This window comes from Sciurus carolinensis, chromosome 11 (assembly GCF_902686445.1).
Source record: "Sciurus carolinensis chromosome 11, mSciCar1.2, whole genome shotgun sequence".
Classification (NCBI taxonomy): domain Eukaryota; kingdom Metazoa; phylum Chordata; class Mammalia; order Rodentia; family Sciuridae; genus Sciurus; species Sciurus carolinensis.
In genome coordinates this window covers 128,802,811-128,818,079 of record NC_062223.1, presented here as the reverse complement: position 1 = coordinate 128,818,079, position 15,269 = coordinate 128,802,811, and the positions used below count along the sequence as shown (strand labels likewise).

General features: G+C 34.3%; 1 protein-coding gene across 3 annotated transcripts in view; it reads left to right on the top strand.

Annotated features, from left to right (window-relative positions):
* The window catches only part of Arhgap32 (Rho GTPase activating protein 32), a 274,334-nt gene that overhangs the window by 77,227 nt on the left and 181,838 nt on the right, over positions 1–15,269 (top strand). For 2 of the 3 annotated variants that reach the window (XM_047516851.1, XM_047516850.1), the window contains exon 1: positions 388–499. The exons of the other annotated variant lie outside the window; for it this stretch is intronic. In XM_047516851.1, coding sequence (XP_047372807.1) covers positions 447–499 — 53 coding nt within the window. In that variant the 5' untranslated portion in view covers positions 388–446. Of the gene's footprint in view, positions 1–387; positions 500–15,269 lie in introns of those variants that run through there. 3 annotated transcript variants of the gene reach the window in all.

Here is a 15,269-nt window from a genome sequence, read left to right as displayed (position 1 = left end):
CCTCACCTTAAAGTCACAAGGGGAATTTTTAATATATACTGATGCCATCTACCTACCCCTGGATAATCTTATTTAGTTGGTAAGTTTCAGGTTTTGGTCTATTTTGAAAGGACCTCAGGTAATTTTAACTTGTGGTTAGGCTTAAGAACTGTTGTAACATTCAGTTCAGTTTTATGTATTAAGTAGTTACTATAGAAAATGAATATAACTTGGAGCAAATAAATATGTTACCTTTCCAAATTCTACATAGAAACAGTTGTTAGACTTTAACTTGTGAAAGAATCATCTAGGAGTTATTCAACAATGCAGATTTCTGAGTTTTAATTAATTTTCTAGTTCTAGTGTTGATCTGAGAAACCTGCATTTTTAGTGGTCTTGCAGGTTATTGTGATGCAGATGGTCCACAAGCCATTGCATTATATCATCCTGGATTCTCATCAGAGCAAATGTGTTTACTAAGGAGTCTGCATATTTTCATGCTGAGAAAACCTATGTCAAGGTAAAAATTTAAATATATATATATATTCTCTTCTCACTTTGATAGTGTTTGGATTATTTTTGATCTGTTTACTGTAATTGTTTCTATATTAATTATTATTTTTTCTTTTTTTATTGTAAACAAATGGGATACATGTTGTTTCTCTGTTTGTACATGGTGTAAAGGCATACCATTTGTGTAATCATAAATTTACATAGGGTAATGTTGTTTGATTCATTCTGTTATTTTTTCCCTTCCCCCCACCCCTCCCACCCCTCTTTTCCCTCTATATAGTCCTTCCTTCCTCCATTCTTGCCCACCTCCCTAACCCTAACTCTAACCCTAAAACTAACCCCTCCCCCCATTATGTGTCATCATCCACTTATTAGCGATATCATTCGTCCTTTGGTTTTTTGAGATTGGCTTATCTCACTTAGCATGATATTCTCCAATTTCATCCATTTGCCTGCAAATGCCATAATTTGATCATTCTTTATGGCTGAGTAATATTCCATTGTATATATATATATATATATATATATATATATATACATACCACAGTTTCTTTATCCATTCATCAATTGAAGGACATCTAGGTTGGTTCCACAATCTGGCTATTGTAAACTGAGCAGCTATGAACATTGATGTGGCTGTATCTCTAGTATGCTGATTTTAAGTCCTTTGGGTATAGGCCAAGGAGTGGGATAGCTGGGTCAAATGGTGGTTCCATTCCAAGTTTTCTAAGGAGTCTCCACACTGCTTTCCAGAGTGGCTGCACTAATTTGCAGCCCCACCAGCAATGTATGAGTGTACCTTTCTCCCCACATCCTCGCCAACACCTGTTGTTGCTTGTATTCTTGATAATCGCCATTCTAATTGGGGTGAGATGGAATCTTAGGGTGGTTTTGATTTGCATTTCTCTTATTACTAAAGATGTTGAACATTTTTCCATATGTTTGTTGATTGCTTGTAGATCTTCTTCTGTGAAGCGTCTATTCATTTCCTTAGCCCATTTGTCGATTGGATTATTTGCATTCTTGGTGTAGAGTTTTTTGAGTTCTTTATAGATTCTGGAGATTAGCGCTCTATCTGAAGTATGATTGGCAAAGATTTTCTCCCACTCTTTGGGCTCTTTCTTCGCATTGCTGATAGTTTCCTTTGCTGAGAGAAAGCTGTTTAGTTTGAATCTATCCCAGTTGTTGATTCTTGCTTTTATTTCTTGTGCTATGGGAGTCCTGTTGAGGAAGTCTGGTCCTAAGCCGACATGCTGAAGCTCTGGACCTACTTTTTCTTCTCTAAGATGCAAGGTCTCTGGTCTGATTCTGAGGTCCTTAATCCATTTTGAGTTGCGTTTTGTGCATGGTGAGAGATATGGGTTTAGTTTCATTTTGTTGCATATGGATTTCCAATTTTCCCAGCACCATTTGTTGAAGAGGCTATCTTTTCTCCATTGCATATTTTTGGCCCTTTGTCTAGTATGAGAAAATTATATTTATTTGGGTTTGTGTCCATGTTCTCTATTCTGTACCATTGATCCACCTTTCTATTTTGGTACCAATACCATGCCGTTTTTGTTACTATTGCTTTGTAGTAGAGTTGAAGATCTGGTATTGCGATACCCCCTGCTTCACTCTTTCTGCCAAGGATTGCTTTAGCTATTCTGGGTTTTTATTCTTCCAGATGAATTTCATAATTGCTTGCTCTATTTCTGTAAGGTACATCATTGAGATTTTAATTGGAATTGCATTGAATCTGTATAGCACTTTTGGTAATATCGTCATTTTGACAATATTAATTCTTCCTATCCAAGAACATGGGAGATCTTTCCATCTTCTAAGGTTTTCTTTCTTTCTTTAGTGTTCTGTAGTTCTCATTGTAGAGGTCTTTTACCTCTTTTGTGAGATTGATTCCCAAGTATTTTATTTTTTTCGATGCTATTGTGAATGGGGTAGTTTTCCTAATTTCTCTTTCTGAAGATTCATCACTTATGTATAAAAATGCATTATATTTATGTGCATTGATTTTATATCCCGCTATTTAATGAATTCACTTATGAGTTCTAAAAGTTTTCTGGTGGAATTTCCTGGTTCCTCTAAGTATATAATCATATCATCAGCAAATAGGGATAGTTTGAGTTCTTCTTTTCCTATTCATATCCCTTTAATTTCTTTGGTCTGTCTAATTGCTCTGGCTAGAGTTTCAAGGACGATATTGAAAAGAAGTGGTGAAAGAGGGCATCCCTGCCTTGTTCCAGTTTTTAGGGGGAATGCTTTCAGTTTTTCACCATTTAGAATAATATTAGCCATGGGCTTAGCATAGATGGCCTTTGATATGTTGAATTACATTTATTGATTTCCTGATGTTGAACCAACCTTGCATCCCTGGGATGAAACCCACTTGATCATGGTGCACTATCTTTTTAATATATTTTTGTATGTGATTTGCTAAAATTTTGTTGAGAATTTTTGCGTTGATGTTCATTAAGGGTATTGGTCTGAAATTTTCTTTCCTCGGTGTGTCTCTGGCTGGTTTAGGTATCAGGGTGATATTGGCTTCATAGAATGAGTTTGGGAGGGTTCCCTCCTCTTCTATTTTATGGAATACTTTGAGAAGTATTGGGATGAGCTCTTCTTTAAAGGTTTTGTAGAATTCGGCTGAGAACCCATCTGGTCCTGGACTTTTCTTTGTTGGTAGGCTTTTGATGACTTCTTCTATTTCATTACTTGAAATTGGTCTATTTAAATTGTGTATGTCCTCCTCATTCAGTTTAGGCAAATCATATGTCTCTAGAAACCTGTTGATGTCTTCGAAATTTTCTATTTTGTTGGAGTGTAGATTTTCAAAATAGCTTCTAATTATGTTTTGTATTTCACTCGTGTCTGTTGTGATATTTCCTTGTTCATTCCGAATTTTGGTGATTTGGGTTTTCTCTCGTCTTCTCTTTGTTAGTGTGGCTAAAGGTTTATCAATTTTGTTTATTTTTTCGAAGAACCAACTATTTATTTTGTCAATTTTTTGTATTGTTTCTTTTGTTTCAATTTTGTTGATTTCAGCTCTGAGTTTAACTCTTTCCTGTCTTCTACTACTTTTGGTGTTGGTCTGTTCTTCTTTTTCTAGGGCTTGAGCTGTAGTGTTAGGTTGTTTATTTGTTGAGTTTTACTTCTTTTATTAAATGCGCTCCATGAAATAAATTTTCCTCTAAGTACTGCTTTCATAGTGTCCCAGAGATTTTCATATGATGTTTCTTTATTCTCATTTACCTCTAAGAATTTTTTAATTTCCTTCCTAATATCTTCTGTTATCCATTCATCATATAATAGCATATTGTTTAATCTCCAGGTGTTGGAGTAGTTTCTGTTTTTTACTCTTTCATTTATTTCTAACTTCAATCCATTATGATCTGGTAGAATACAAGGTAGTGTCTCTATCTTCTTGTATTTGCTAACATTAGCTTTGTGGCATAATATATGGTCTATTTTAGAGAAGGATCCATGTGCTACTGAGAAGAAAGTGTATTCGCTCTTGGTTGGATGATATATTCTATAAATGTCTGTTAAGTGTAAGTTATTGATTGTGTTATTGAGATCTATGGTTCTTTGTTCAATTTTTGTTTGGAAGATCTGTCCAGTGGTGAGAGAGGCGTGTTAAAATCACCTAGTATTATTGTGTTACGGTCTATTTGGTTTCTAAAATTGAGAAGGATTTGTTTGACATACATGGATGAGCCACTGTTTGGGGCATAGATGTTTATGATTGTTATATCTTGCTGATTTATGCTTCCCTTAAGCAGTATGAAATGTCCTTCTTTATCCCTTCTGACTAACTTTGGCTTGAAGTTCACATTATCTGAAATGAGGATGGATACTCCAGCTTTTCTGCTGAGTCCATGTGCATGGTATATTTTTCCCCATCCTTTCACCTTTAGTCTATGGGTATCTCTTTCTATGAGGTGAGTAACTTGCAGGCAACATATTGTTGGATCTTTCTTTTTAATCCAATCTGCCAGTCTATGTCTTTTGATTGATGAATTCAGGCCATTAGCATTCAGGGTTATTATTGAGATATGATTTGTATTCCCGGTCATTTGGTTCATTTTTTTATATTAATTATTTAAAAAAACCCTTACTACTATTGAAGAATTTGATAATGTTTTGCTATTTCTATTAAATACTAAGTGATGGGATATGATGGACTGAGTTGGGGTATTATTGTGGTTCATGATTTGCAATTTCATTTTGATTGAATATTCCTAGTAGTCTTTTTTGGGACCCACTTCTGTCTTCCTGTGCTGCATTTGAAAGTGACCCCCCAGCATTCTTTCCATAACATATAGTTTGAACTACTTATTGGGACATGAGATAAATTTTTCTGCCTTTAAGGAAAAATTATTAGGAATAACATTTGGACTTTCCTGTTAAGAAAGCTATACACATTTTTAATTTAATAAACCCCTTCTAGAAGTAGCATTTTAAAATTTTGTCTTGAAGTGAGAGATGACCTTTTGTTTTCTCTTGTGTTTTGCTAAGACCAAAATAAATTTTCTCCTCTTCCCTTTGTTCTTGAAGCTTCTTCATGTATCTTCTTGACAGTATCATACTTCTCAAAACTCCTGATCCCATGCTCTTTTCTTTCGCCTTAAATTTCAGCCCCATTGTTAGTGTTTTGTTTTGTCCATTTTATGTTCTCCCGATAAGCCAAATGGCAAGTAAAAATTCTAGAGGGATTTAAGCTATTATCTCAGTTAATGACACTCTGGTTTTAAATGTTAATTCATTTTCGACAATGTTCCAGATACAGGAAAAACATTCATTGTTAAACAATCTGATACGTCTGGTCTAGTTTTCTTAAGCAATTCACACAAGTGCTATAGCTATAAAATCTTCATTTGTCAGAATGTAATTCCTTTTTACTGTTTGCTCATGAGATTTAGGGTAAAGAAATGTAACTGAAAGCAGGCTAGTCTGGCTTTATTTTTTCATGGTAAAGTGTTATGGAACCCTCTGAAGCCTAAATTTGAAGCCTAAATTATGTGGTATTTAGAATGAGCATTGTGTATGTGAGTAGTTAATATGAATATTAATAATCTCTGGATTTTAGAATCTTTTTATAAATGAGAGCATGTCTCTTCTTTTTTCATTCTGGGAGACTGAATATTAATTATTGTATGGCAGAAAATAAAGCTGTGGTCTGGCTTCTAAGAACTTGAGGTTAGGGGTCTTAGTGCCTATCTTTACAAATAATATGCTAATATTATTGAAATTATCCATTAAAAATTAGGAAAGTTTGAAAGTTTTTGGAGAAATGGTATTTCCAGGCCAGAAGAATTAAGAGTTTAACCAGTCTAAGAGGTTGCCTGAGAAAGTGATATCTGCTGCTGGGTGACTTTAATTCTCTTTTGTACTTTGTGTGAAACATAAGATTATATTACAGATCTCAGAAAGAGCCAAAACATAGGTCTAAACTTTCTTATTTATCCTTCTTGAGGATACAAATACTAGAAAAGTTAAAGAAAGGGTGCCTCAGCCTAAATTCAGTCAGATAAGAACTGATGAAAAAGATATGCTTTGTAAGTCCTTAACCATTTTTGTAGTAGGTAATTACAACTTCTTAAACGTTAAGGATTAAGTGTGAGAAAATTTTTGTATCTATGTTCCCATGTATAGACAAATGAAATTTCTATTCATTTCTAATAGGAAAATACAGTTTCCAACATAAAGCTGTTTCTTTTGAAAATAGTGCTTGCTCTAAATAGAAGATCAGCCATCTTTTTTCAAGAGTGTGATCTGTGTTTGAGATCTAGTTCGTGTGTGTTTGTGAATGCAGCCCTCTTCCCAGTGTATGATGGTGGGTTGATGTGGGATATGAAGGACCTCTTCTTGCTCTGCTCAATTCTGAGAGTCACACTAACTCTAGGGCTTGCTGAGAGTTTATCTGTGTCTCTCACAGAGTCTGCAGTGAAGTCCAACTAATTTCTTTGTTCAATTCTGATTTCCTCTCCTTCCTACCACATATGTTTTTCTCACTGGCACTCCGTTATAAGCATTCCACATACCAGTATGACAGTTTCTTGGAGGCTCCAGTCTGTAGCACCCACCTTGTGTTATCATCAGGTCTTAACATTTTTGTTGCCTAGGAATTATAATCCTGAATAGTGTTTAATTTTTCTTTTAGAAAAATTTAACGTGAGATGAGGGTTCTTCCTGTGCTTTAGGTGCATACATTCAGAGAATATTTACCTCAGTCCCCTTCATTCCCAATCTGTCTTCCTTTGGTAGTTTTCCCTTTCTCTTTTCTGTCTCACCTGTATTACCTTATTTTATAGTTCAGACATTGCCATTTTTTATTTATATAAATTTATATCTGAGAGAAGTCTTTCCTAAGGTGATGACACTGAGCTAATTTAGAAGGACAGATAGAATTTTGTATAGGGGTGTTTGTGTGTGGGGTGAGGGGTGAGGGAGGGAGAGATAAAGATGGATATTAATTGTGATGGAAGATGGAGCACATGAAAGGTATAAGGAATTACCACTATAAGGAACATGAAATGACATGGGAAGGGTGCAGAACGATAAGCAAATTGCTATGGCTGATTGATAGAAGGTGTGGGCATGCAAGGACCAGGTCATGCATACCCTATAAGGAAGTTTGTACTTCATTCTTTTTTGTTGGGGTACTATCATTAAGTTTGTGTATGTTCTCAGTATCAGCTTTATAACAAGTAGATGTTATTTAATAGGCTAAATACTCCACATATTTAAAGCCATGTGATGATAGCATTCAAATTTTGAATTTAGTGTTGGCAGGTTTTAAAAGTAGATGTCAGAGTTGGTTTTGATATTTTATGTAAGAGTCTGCACAGTAACAAAAGAAAATTTTATTTTAGCACTGACTGTTGTAGATACAGTGCCAAGTTTATTGTATACTTTGTCACATTTAGTTCTTCCAGTGTCTTTTTCAGGTTTGTGGTGTTTGTCCAGTTTTTCAGATAAGGAAATCGAGGCATAGGTTAAATAGCCCATCCAACACCCCACAGTAATCAGTAACATTGGAATTTAATTCAATTTTGACTCCCAAGCTAATTCTTTTAGCTACTTTGCAAATGATATCTATGTGTTTATCTGTATATATATAATAAGTTCCCCCAAATAGAAATAGTTTAGGTAGTATTCTTGGTCATGTTAAAATGTAGAAATTAGTAATCATGAAACAAAAAAAAAAAACTAACTCTAGAACAAAAAAAATCACTATCACCTGGAAATTTATCTTCAATAACATTTTGATGAAAGAGGAAATAAAAAGATAGGAAATTATAATAAAATGTATTAGAACCTGTGGGTCCTAGCTAAACCATATGTATAGAAATATTGTTTGCATTAAATATGTACATTAGTAAGCAAAATAACTAGAAAAATGAATTACCTTCAAACTCAAGTGGAAAGAAAAATAATACTAAAATATATCTAAAGAGACTAGAGGAGGAAATGAATAGAGACAGGCAGGCTGAATAATAGCTCCTCAAATAATTTCACCCCCTGATAGCTAGATGGTGTGAACATGTTACTTTACATGGTGTATTAGTTTATTGCAACTGATGCAACAGTGACCACTGATGTGGTGACTATTTACATTAACTAATATGGTACAGTTGTTGCATCTCATGAAACAATATTGATACATTGCTATGAATTAAAGTCTGATTTGAAATTCTCTAGTTTCTTCTTAATATTCTTTTTCTGTTCTAAGATCCCATCCAGGTACCATTATCTTAGCTGTTCTGTCTCCACTTGCTTGTGGTGGTTTCTTAGGTCTTACCTAGTTTCAGTGACTTTGACAATTTTGACTAGCCCTAAACCATTATTTTACAGAATGTTCCTGAGTTTGGTTTTGGCTGATTTTTTTTCCCTTCAGGGTTATGTAACCAAACAATGGGTTTGCCCCTTGGTGAGTACAAAACCAATTAGCACAACCAGGAATAAAAGAGTGAAGAGAGAGGTTGGGGTGCAGCTCAGTGGTAGAATCCCTGGCTAGCATGTGGGAGGCCCTGGGTCCAATACCCAGTACTGCCAAAAAAAAAAAAAAAAGAGAGAGAGAGAGAGAGAGAGGTTTATTGCTTTTATAAATATGGATAAGAAGTAAGAAGAGCAGTACTGGGGATCAGTTCCCAAATCTGTGTCTCCCTGAACAAAGAAAGTAAGGGAATTTTATTGGGACAACTTATGCATATTCATACTGGGTAGACTTGTTATCACATGTAGAGGTGGGCACATTCCTCAGCATGGTCAAAAATGGCAGGTGAGAATGCCTGCTGGGTAGAGAATTTTGCATTCTAATGAGATTCTAATGAGCAAAGTTCACTCTGGGTTACCTATATGAGTGAGTAGAGTGACTCAGGGATTTGGCTGGTTTCTTGTGGTTTTCTTGGGAGGTCTTATCTAAAGCAGCAGAACAACTTGCAGAAGTGCTAGCAATCATAAAAGGGGCAGCAGTTTCCCCCCTGCCATGATAGGTGATTCCCCCTAAAAGTGCCTGCCTAGTAGCTGACATTTAGATTAGAGTTATGGATTTGGGGAGAATTATGATTCTCTTTTAAAAATTGCTTCTTGAGGTACAAGCATGTAATAAGATAAAATAAACATTTTACTTTTAAGCATTTTATAATTTTTATTTGAAAACTAATTTAAAACATACTTACCCATTTTCCCTTCATAGAACTGTAGATTCTTCCCTCTCTCTTCCTGCCCTTATTTAATGCCTCAGTTCATCCTCCTTATAATGTCTAAGACTGTCATTTTGGCTCTCACAGTGCATTATATCTTTCTGAAATAAATCTGTTTTTAAATGGTTTATGTAACATTATGAAAATGTTGCACAGTTAAGAATGTTATCTACATCATGAAATTTATAGGGAAGTATTTTTAGGAGTTTTAATCCACTATTTCAGTAATGCAGAATTCATTTAATGTAGTTGAGAGGACTGCAGTACCTTATAAAGGGTACTGTGATGACATTTTGGATTTCTGTCTTAGTGGCTTTTCTCCATTGACTACTATTGCACCTGCTGCCAGGTGCAGGGAATTTCATTACTTTATTAGATGCTGTCATTTGCCTTTGGCACATTGTTCAGACAAATGGAATATTAAAATTTAGCTGCTATATGTGCAAAACCACATCCTTTATTATTAGTTGAAATACCTCTTGGGCTATTTTTCTGACTTAACTGAAGAAGCAGTGATTTTGTCTGTTTTCAGTGAAATGTGAATCTCATTGAGCATGATAGCATATAAGTGCCTTAGGAACATCTCTTGATTACTCTATCTCACTTGACATCATTTAAATTTCAAGCAGTAGAAAGACCAGGTGACTAAAAATATTCAAAGTTCAGACACAAAAGCATATAGATTCTTTAATTATACTACATTGTGTTTTAAATGTAATGTTATAAAATATATTTTATGGGACTTGGGAAATAAAAATTAAGACATTATATATATAATTTTTTGTGGTCAACTAGGTAAAGGTAAGATTAAAACCGAGGTTCAAATTTATCATGTTTTATAGCTCAAATAAGGTTTCTTTTTTTTTTTTTTTAAAGTATTTTTTTAGTTGTCAGTGAACCCACAGTGCCTCACACATGATAGGCAAGCATTCTACCACTGATGCACAACCCAGCCCAAGGTTTGTTCCTTCACATATAAATTGAGCAATTATTTAGCCCCCAAATTAAAACTTTGTTGCTGCCTTCTAGGGAGTTTGGATCACCATTATTTATGTATATGTGATACCATGAAGTATCCTACAACATTTTGTTTGAATAAGCTTATCATGTGTTTATTGCCATCTAGAATATTCCAGTTGTACTATGGTAACATTTGCCAATTGTGATAGATTCATGTCACTTAAATAGCAAATATTAGTTAACAAATAAGTAAATTATGTTGAGTTAAATTAAGCAGTCTGCTTAGTAATAGTGTAAATGATATTAATACAAATTTAGTGAGAATAATTTGCCTTAGCAATCCTGATTCCAAAGTAAAAAATTCAAGAGAAAATAGTAAACTGACTTCTTTCAGATTGCTAGAGCTTTGTGCCAGGAAAACAGAATTTGTTGTACATGTAATGTATTACAAACATCAAGAAATTTGCTCTCATTTTCCACAGTGAGACCTTTATTTATATACTAGGCAACTAGTTGGAGGAGATAGCTGATAGTCATATTGCTATTTCCACTCATTCAAGGCTCTTAATAATTATATATGGCTAATGAATAGTCCTTCCATATTTGAGTTGATCATTTCTGAGATATAGGATTTAAAAATTTATATAATTTTAATACTCATTATTTAGGAATAATAATTTATTCACTTGTGTATTGATCGGTGCAGAAAGTAAAAACAAGTTTAGGAGCCAGTCTTAGTGTGATTGTGCAGTTCTCTTACATACTTTCTGAGAAAATTTTGACTTTTGATGTATGTAGATATCATTGAGATGAACAGGGAACGAGTAACTTCTGTTGTGCTAGATGCTCAGAATTTTTGATGGTAGCCATTTTATTCTGTAAAAAGATTTGAAAGATTTGACTGGCCATAGGAATATATAGCAAATATTGATAGTGGTTTTTAAAGTTAAGTGTTTGGAGTGTTGTGAGGAAGGGACCATGAGCCAAGGAATGAAAACGAACTCTAGAAACTGAAAAAGGCAAGGAAACAGGTGGATTCTCCCCTCTACAACATCAGTCAGCCCTGTTCACACCTCAGCTTTAGCCCAGTGAGGTTGATTTTGGATTTCTGACCTCCCGAACTCTGAGATAAATTTGTGTTGTCTTAAGCCACTAAGTTTGCGATGATTTGTTAAAACAGCAACTGGAAACTTAATACAGTGATCAAAGCAGAAATTAATATACATAGAAAGAACTGAGTATTAGGATGTGTTCTAAGTGCTTTTGTATATATGAATTCATTTAGTTTCACAAAAATCTTATAAGATAGGAACTCTGATAGCTAAGCTGAGGCACTGAAGACCTAACTCTAACTCTAACCAAACCCCAAGGAAATCCTGTCTTGTGTTAGGAAAGAGAGTAAAATCAGAGAGGAGGGCTTGGGGTTATGGCCACCTTTTGGTTGGAATGACAGCAGCTTGTGCATTGGAATTTTTAAAATTGAGGTTTTCTTAAAAACTTGGACTTTTTTTTTTTTAAATAATTGCTTTTGCTCTAATGTGATATATCTGGTAAATATCTGAATAATCTTGTGTCTTTTCAAATTATTCACTAAAAATAAAAGGTCTGAGAAAATAGTTATATAAATCACTTAAAATCTATATAGGTTTGCATATAGAGTATTAATAAGGATGTAGTTAAAAAGACATGTCAATATTTCTAATAAGAAAAGTATTACATTAAATATAGAATTTTATCTTTGAACATGAAGGTCGCTCAATGAAAGGGGTGTAAGGACGAATTGAGACTGTGATAGCAGATAAGGAAAAAAATATAACAACAAGGAAGTACCATTCAAAAGCAGCAAAGTGGCATGAATGTGCATTGTATAGCACAGTAATCCCCTACAGTGTATGGCATTTGGTTTATGTTTGTGAACTTTGTTAAAGTGGGTGCTCGTTAACGTATGGGACAAATTGTTGTGTGCAATTTTAGGTTCATTGACATCATTCCCCTATTTATCATCTTTGTGTGAATTCATTCACATTACAAAAGAGATCATAATTGGTTAGGGATCAATTTGGGAAACAATTTAGTGGATTAGGACATAATCCCTAGAGTCAGATAAACAGCTTCACCTGTATCTTCAGGGCAAATCAGCCTCTATACCTCTTTCTTTTGTATTTTTGAAAATATTTTGAAAGTATTGTAGGAAAGGAGAAAGGTGAATGCTTTGGACCAGCAACTAATTTGAAAATTTCTCAGTGAAGGAGATAGGTTAGGTGTTCCTTCACAAGTAACCTAAGAGGTAAATATCAGTTGTTAATTGTGTAACCTTGATCAAGCCTCAGTTTCCTCTTGTGTAATACACGAACAATGTTATTCGCTTATCACATCACTGGGTTTGTGTGGGTACTAGAATTAAAATGATATTTGATGTGAAAATTTACTATACAATGTTAAGATAGAAAGGGAAATATATGAATTTGTAGGGTTTAGTTTTCTAGTTGACTTCAGAATAGATGATCTCCAGAGATCTACTTTCTAACTATGAAAATATGTGAATCTATGAAATCACAGTAAGTGCTAACCATTGTTTAAAGTTCTTTGGGTTCTCTGACACAAATGTCTGGCCTGTCATTGTTTTCAGTGTTAAGTAGTTACTGTCTGTCACATGCATCAGATAATCAGTTAGGGAAATGTTCTGTTTAAAAATTTTTTTAAAAAAATTTGAGATGGAGTCTCATTGTGATGTCCAGACTGATCTTGAACACTTGGACTCAAGAGATTCCCTTATCTCAGCTTCCCCAGAAGCTAGGACTAAAGACATATGCTATTTAACCTGGCTGCAGTGTTCCTAATTTCAGAGATGTAGTCTAGCAAAACTTTCAATAATAGCATGAGAATTACCCCCATATTGATTCACAACTGGGGTCTGTGCACCTGAGCATCCAGTCACCTTGGTGTTATTTCCACAATATTTGGGGAAGACAATTGGTGTCTTACTTATATTCCAGACATTCTGGTTAATGATTTATGTCTGTTTCATCTGTGAATTTTCAAAGAATTATGCAAAAAACTTTTCAGTTTATAGGTGGTAACTCGGTTTCTAAAAGTACATATTTGATTAAGTTTCTCTTCATCCAAGAAATTGATTTCGTGGTCTTCAGTTTTATGCTTTTAGAAGTTGCTAAAAGAAGAAAAATCATTCTTTGCCGTCGTTTCTGTTGCTTTTTTCAGAACTTTTTATAGCTTCATTCTTTCATGAGATGGATAAACCACAAATAGTATCAGTGTTGCAGTTTTGAAAACCTGTGGTTTTGACCTGTGGATGTTTTTTGTTAGCAATTTCCTAACCCATTTCTGACATTAAGAATTCAGTCCCCGTTCAGGCATGTACAATAAAGAAACTCTTCCTTGTTGCATATATTTAGTGTTCTACTTCCTTTTCTTCTCAATTTGCCTTCCTTTTTTATGCACTCATATTGCTCTTAGCTGACCAGAGACTCCTGGCCCTATCTTCCCTAGTCTCTAACTTCTTTTGTGCTACTGATTTGAACTGAAGTAAGGTTAAATTAAGGTTGAATTTCATCTTAAGGTTTGAATGTTCAATAAGTTTGACACTCTCAAAGATTGTTTGCTTTATAAAAATTGTTTAATCAAAATAAATCTCTAAGTAGGTTTTGAGTCATTGTTACTAATGAGAGCGTACATACCCTTAAACTCTTTTGGGGCAGTAAACGAAAAGGCTGAGAATCTCTGTTCTAAAGCCACGTTTTTGAGGAAATTATCTTAGTTTCTTTGACAACATACAACACAGTATGTATGACAACGTATTTTCTTGTGGCATACTTATTTCTTGGAATGGTTTGCATCTGTTTTATTATTAAGCTCTTTAATGTGAGACTGCAGTTATTGAAGGATTATAGTAAATTCTATTCTGAATGCTTCTTGTTCCCTTAAAAATTCAGTTTCCTAAAATCTGTTTTAGGTACAAAATTTCCATTCTTCCCTTGATTTTGTTTCTTTTTTGCCACTTGTCATTTGTTGTAAAATGGGAGAGTGCTTTAAAAATAATAAACTGCTGTATTAGTCTAAGGTGATATTTTTATTATTCTGGTATGTATTTTATATTTTATAACTCATATTTGATTTTGGGGGAGTGGGGGTACCTGGGATTAAACCCAGGGGCACTTAACCACTGAACCACATCCCCAGTGCTTTTGAAAAAATGTTTTGAGACAGGATCTCACTAGGCTACTTAGGGCCTCGGTAAGTTGCTGAGCCTGACTTTGAACTTGCAGTCCTCCTGCTTCAGACTCCGGAGCCACTGAGATTACAGGCTGTGCCACTGTGCCTGGTTATATTTCATATTTGAAAACAGCAGAATGTGTGGTGATCACTGGCTGGTTATTAGAAGGCACTCAAACCAGTGCATGATGAATTGTCTTTTCTGTTTACTCACTGAAGAACTGATTGTTAGTTTGTGAATATAATTGATACTTCCAGAATCTATTACCATTGTAACTTTCTGGGACTTTGTAATGTATGGGCCAAATAATAACAGTTTTCTTATTAGAGTAAGGGACAAGAAAAAGTCTAGTTCTTCTTGGCAAAACTATGTTACTTGGTTCCCATGTGTTGAATTTCTAGGCTCATGAAGGTTTTTAATGTTTATCCCTCTACTTTATATCACAAATCCATGTGTTCTTAGATATGTAGGCTGCTATGTTAAATCTTTCTTTGGCCTCTTGATTCCTACTAGTCATTTAATCTCTGGTATTTAAGAGTTGGTACAAGATGGTATTTTAGTTATGTTTAAAAAGAGTTTATATTTTATAGGTTCCTGCTGAATTATTTAAGGGTAACATATCTGTGATTTGCTTATACAAAATCCAGCAAGATTTGCCATTGTTAATTTTTAAAACCAGATAATGGACACCTATAGGTTTGTAATTTTGTTATTTTTGCTTTTGTGTGTGGTTGAAAATTCCATAATAAAAAGTTAAAATATTTAAATTAAATAACATTTGAATACATTCTAAGTTTTAAGGAATGTAGTCATTGCTATGAAGGAAAAATCAGAATATTTAGCACATACCTGAAAAGATAAATATAAAGTATTAAGTGAGGATT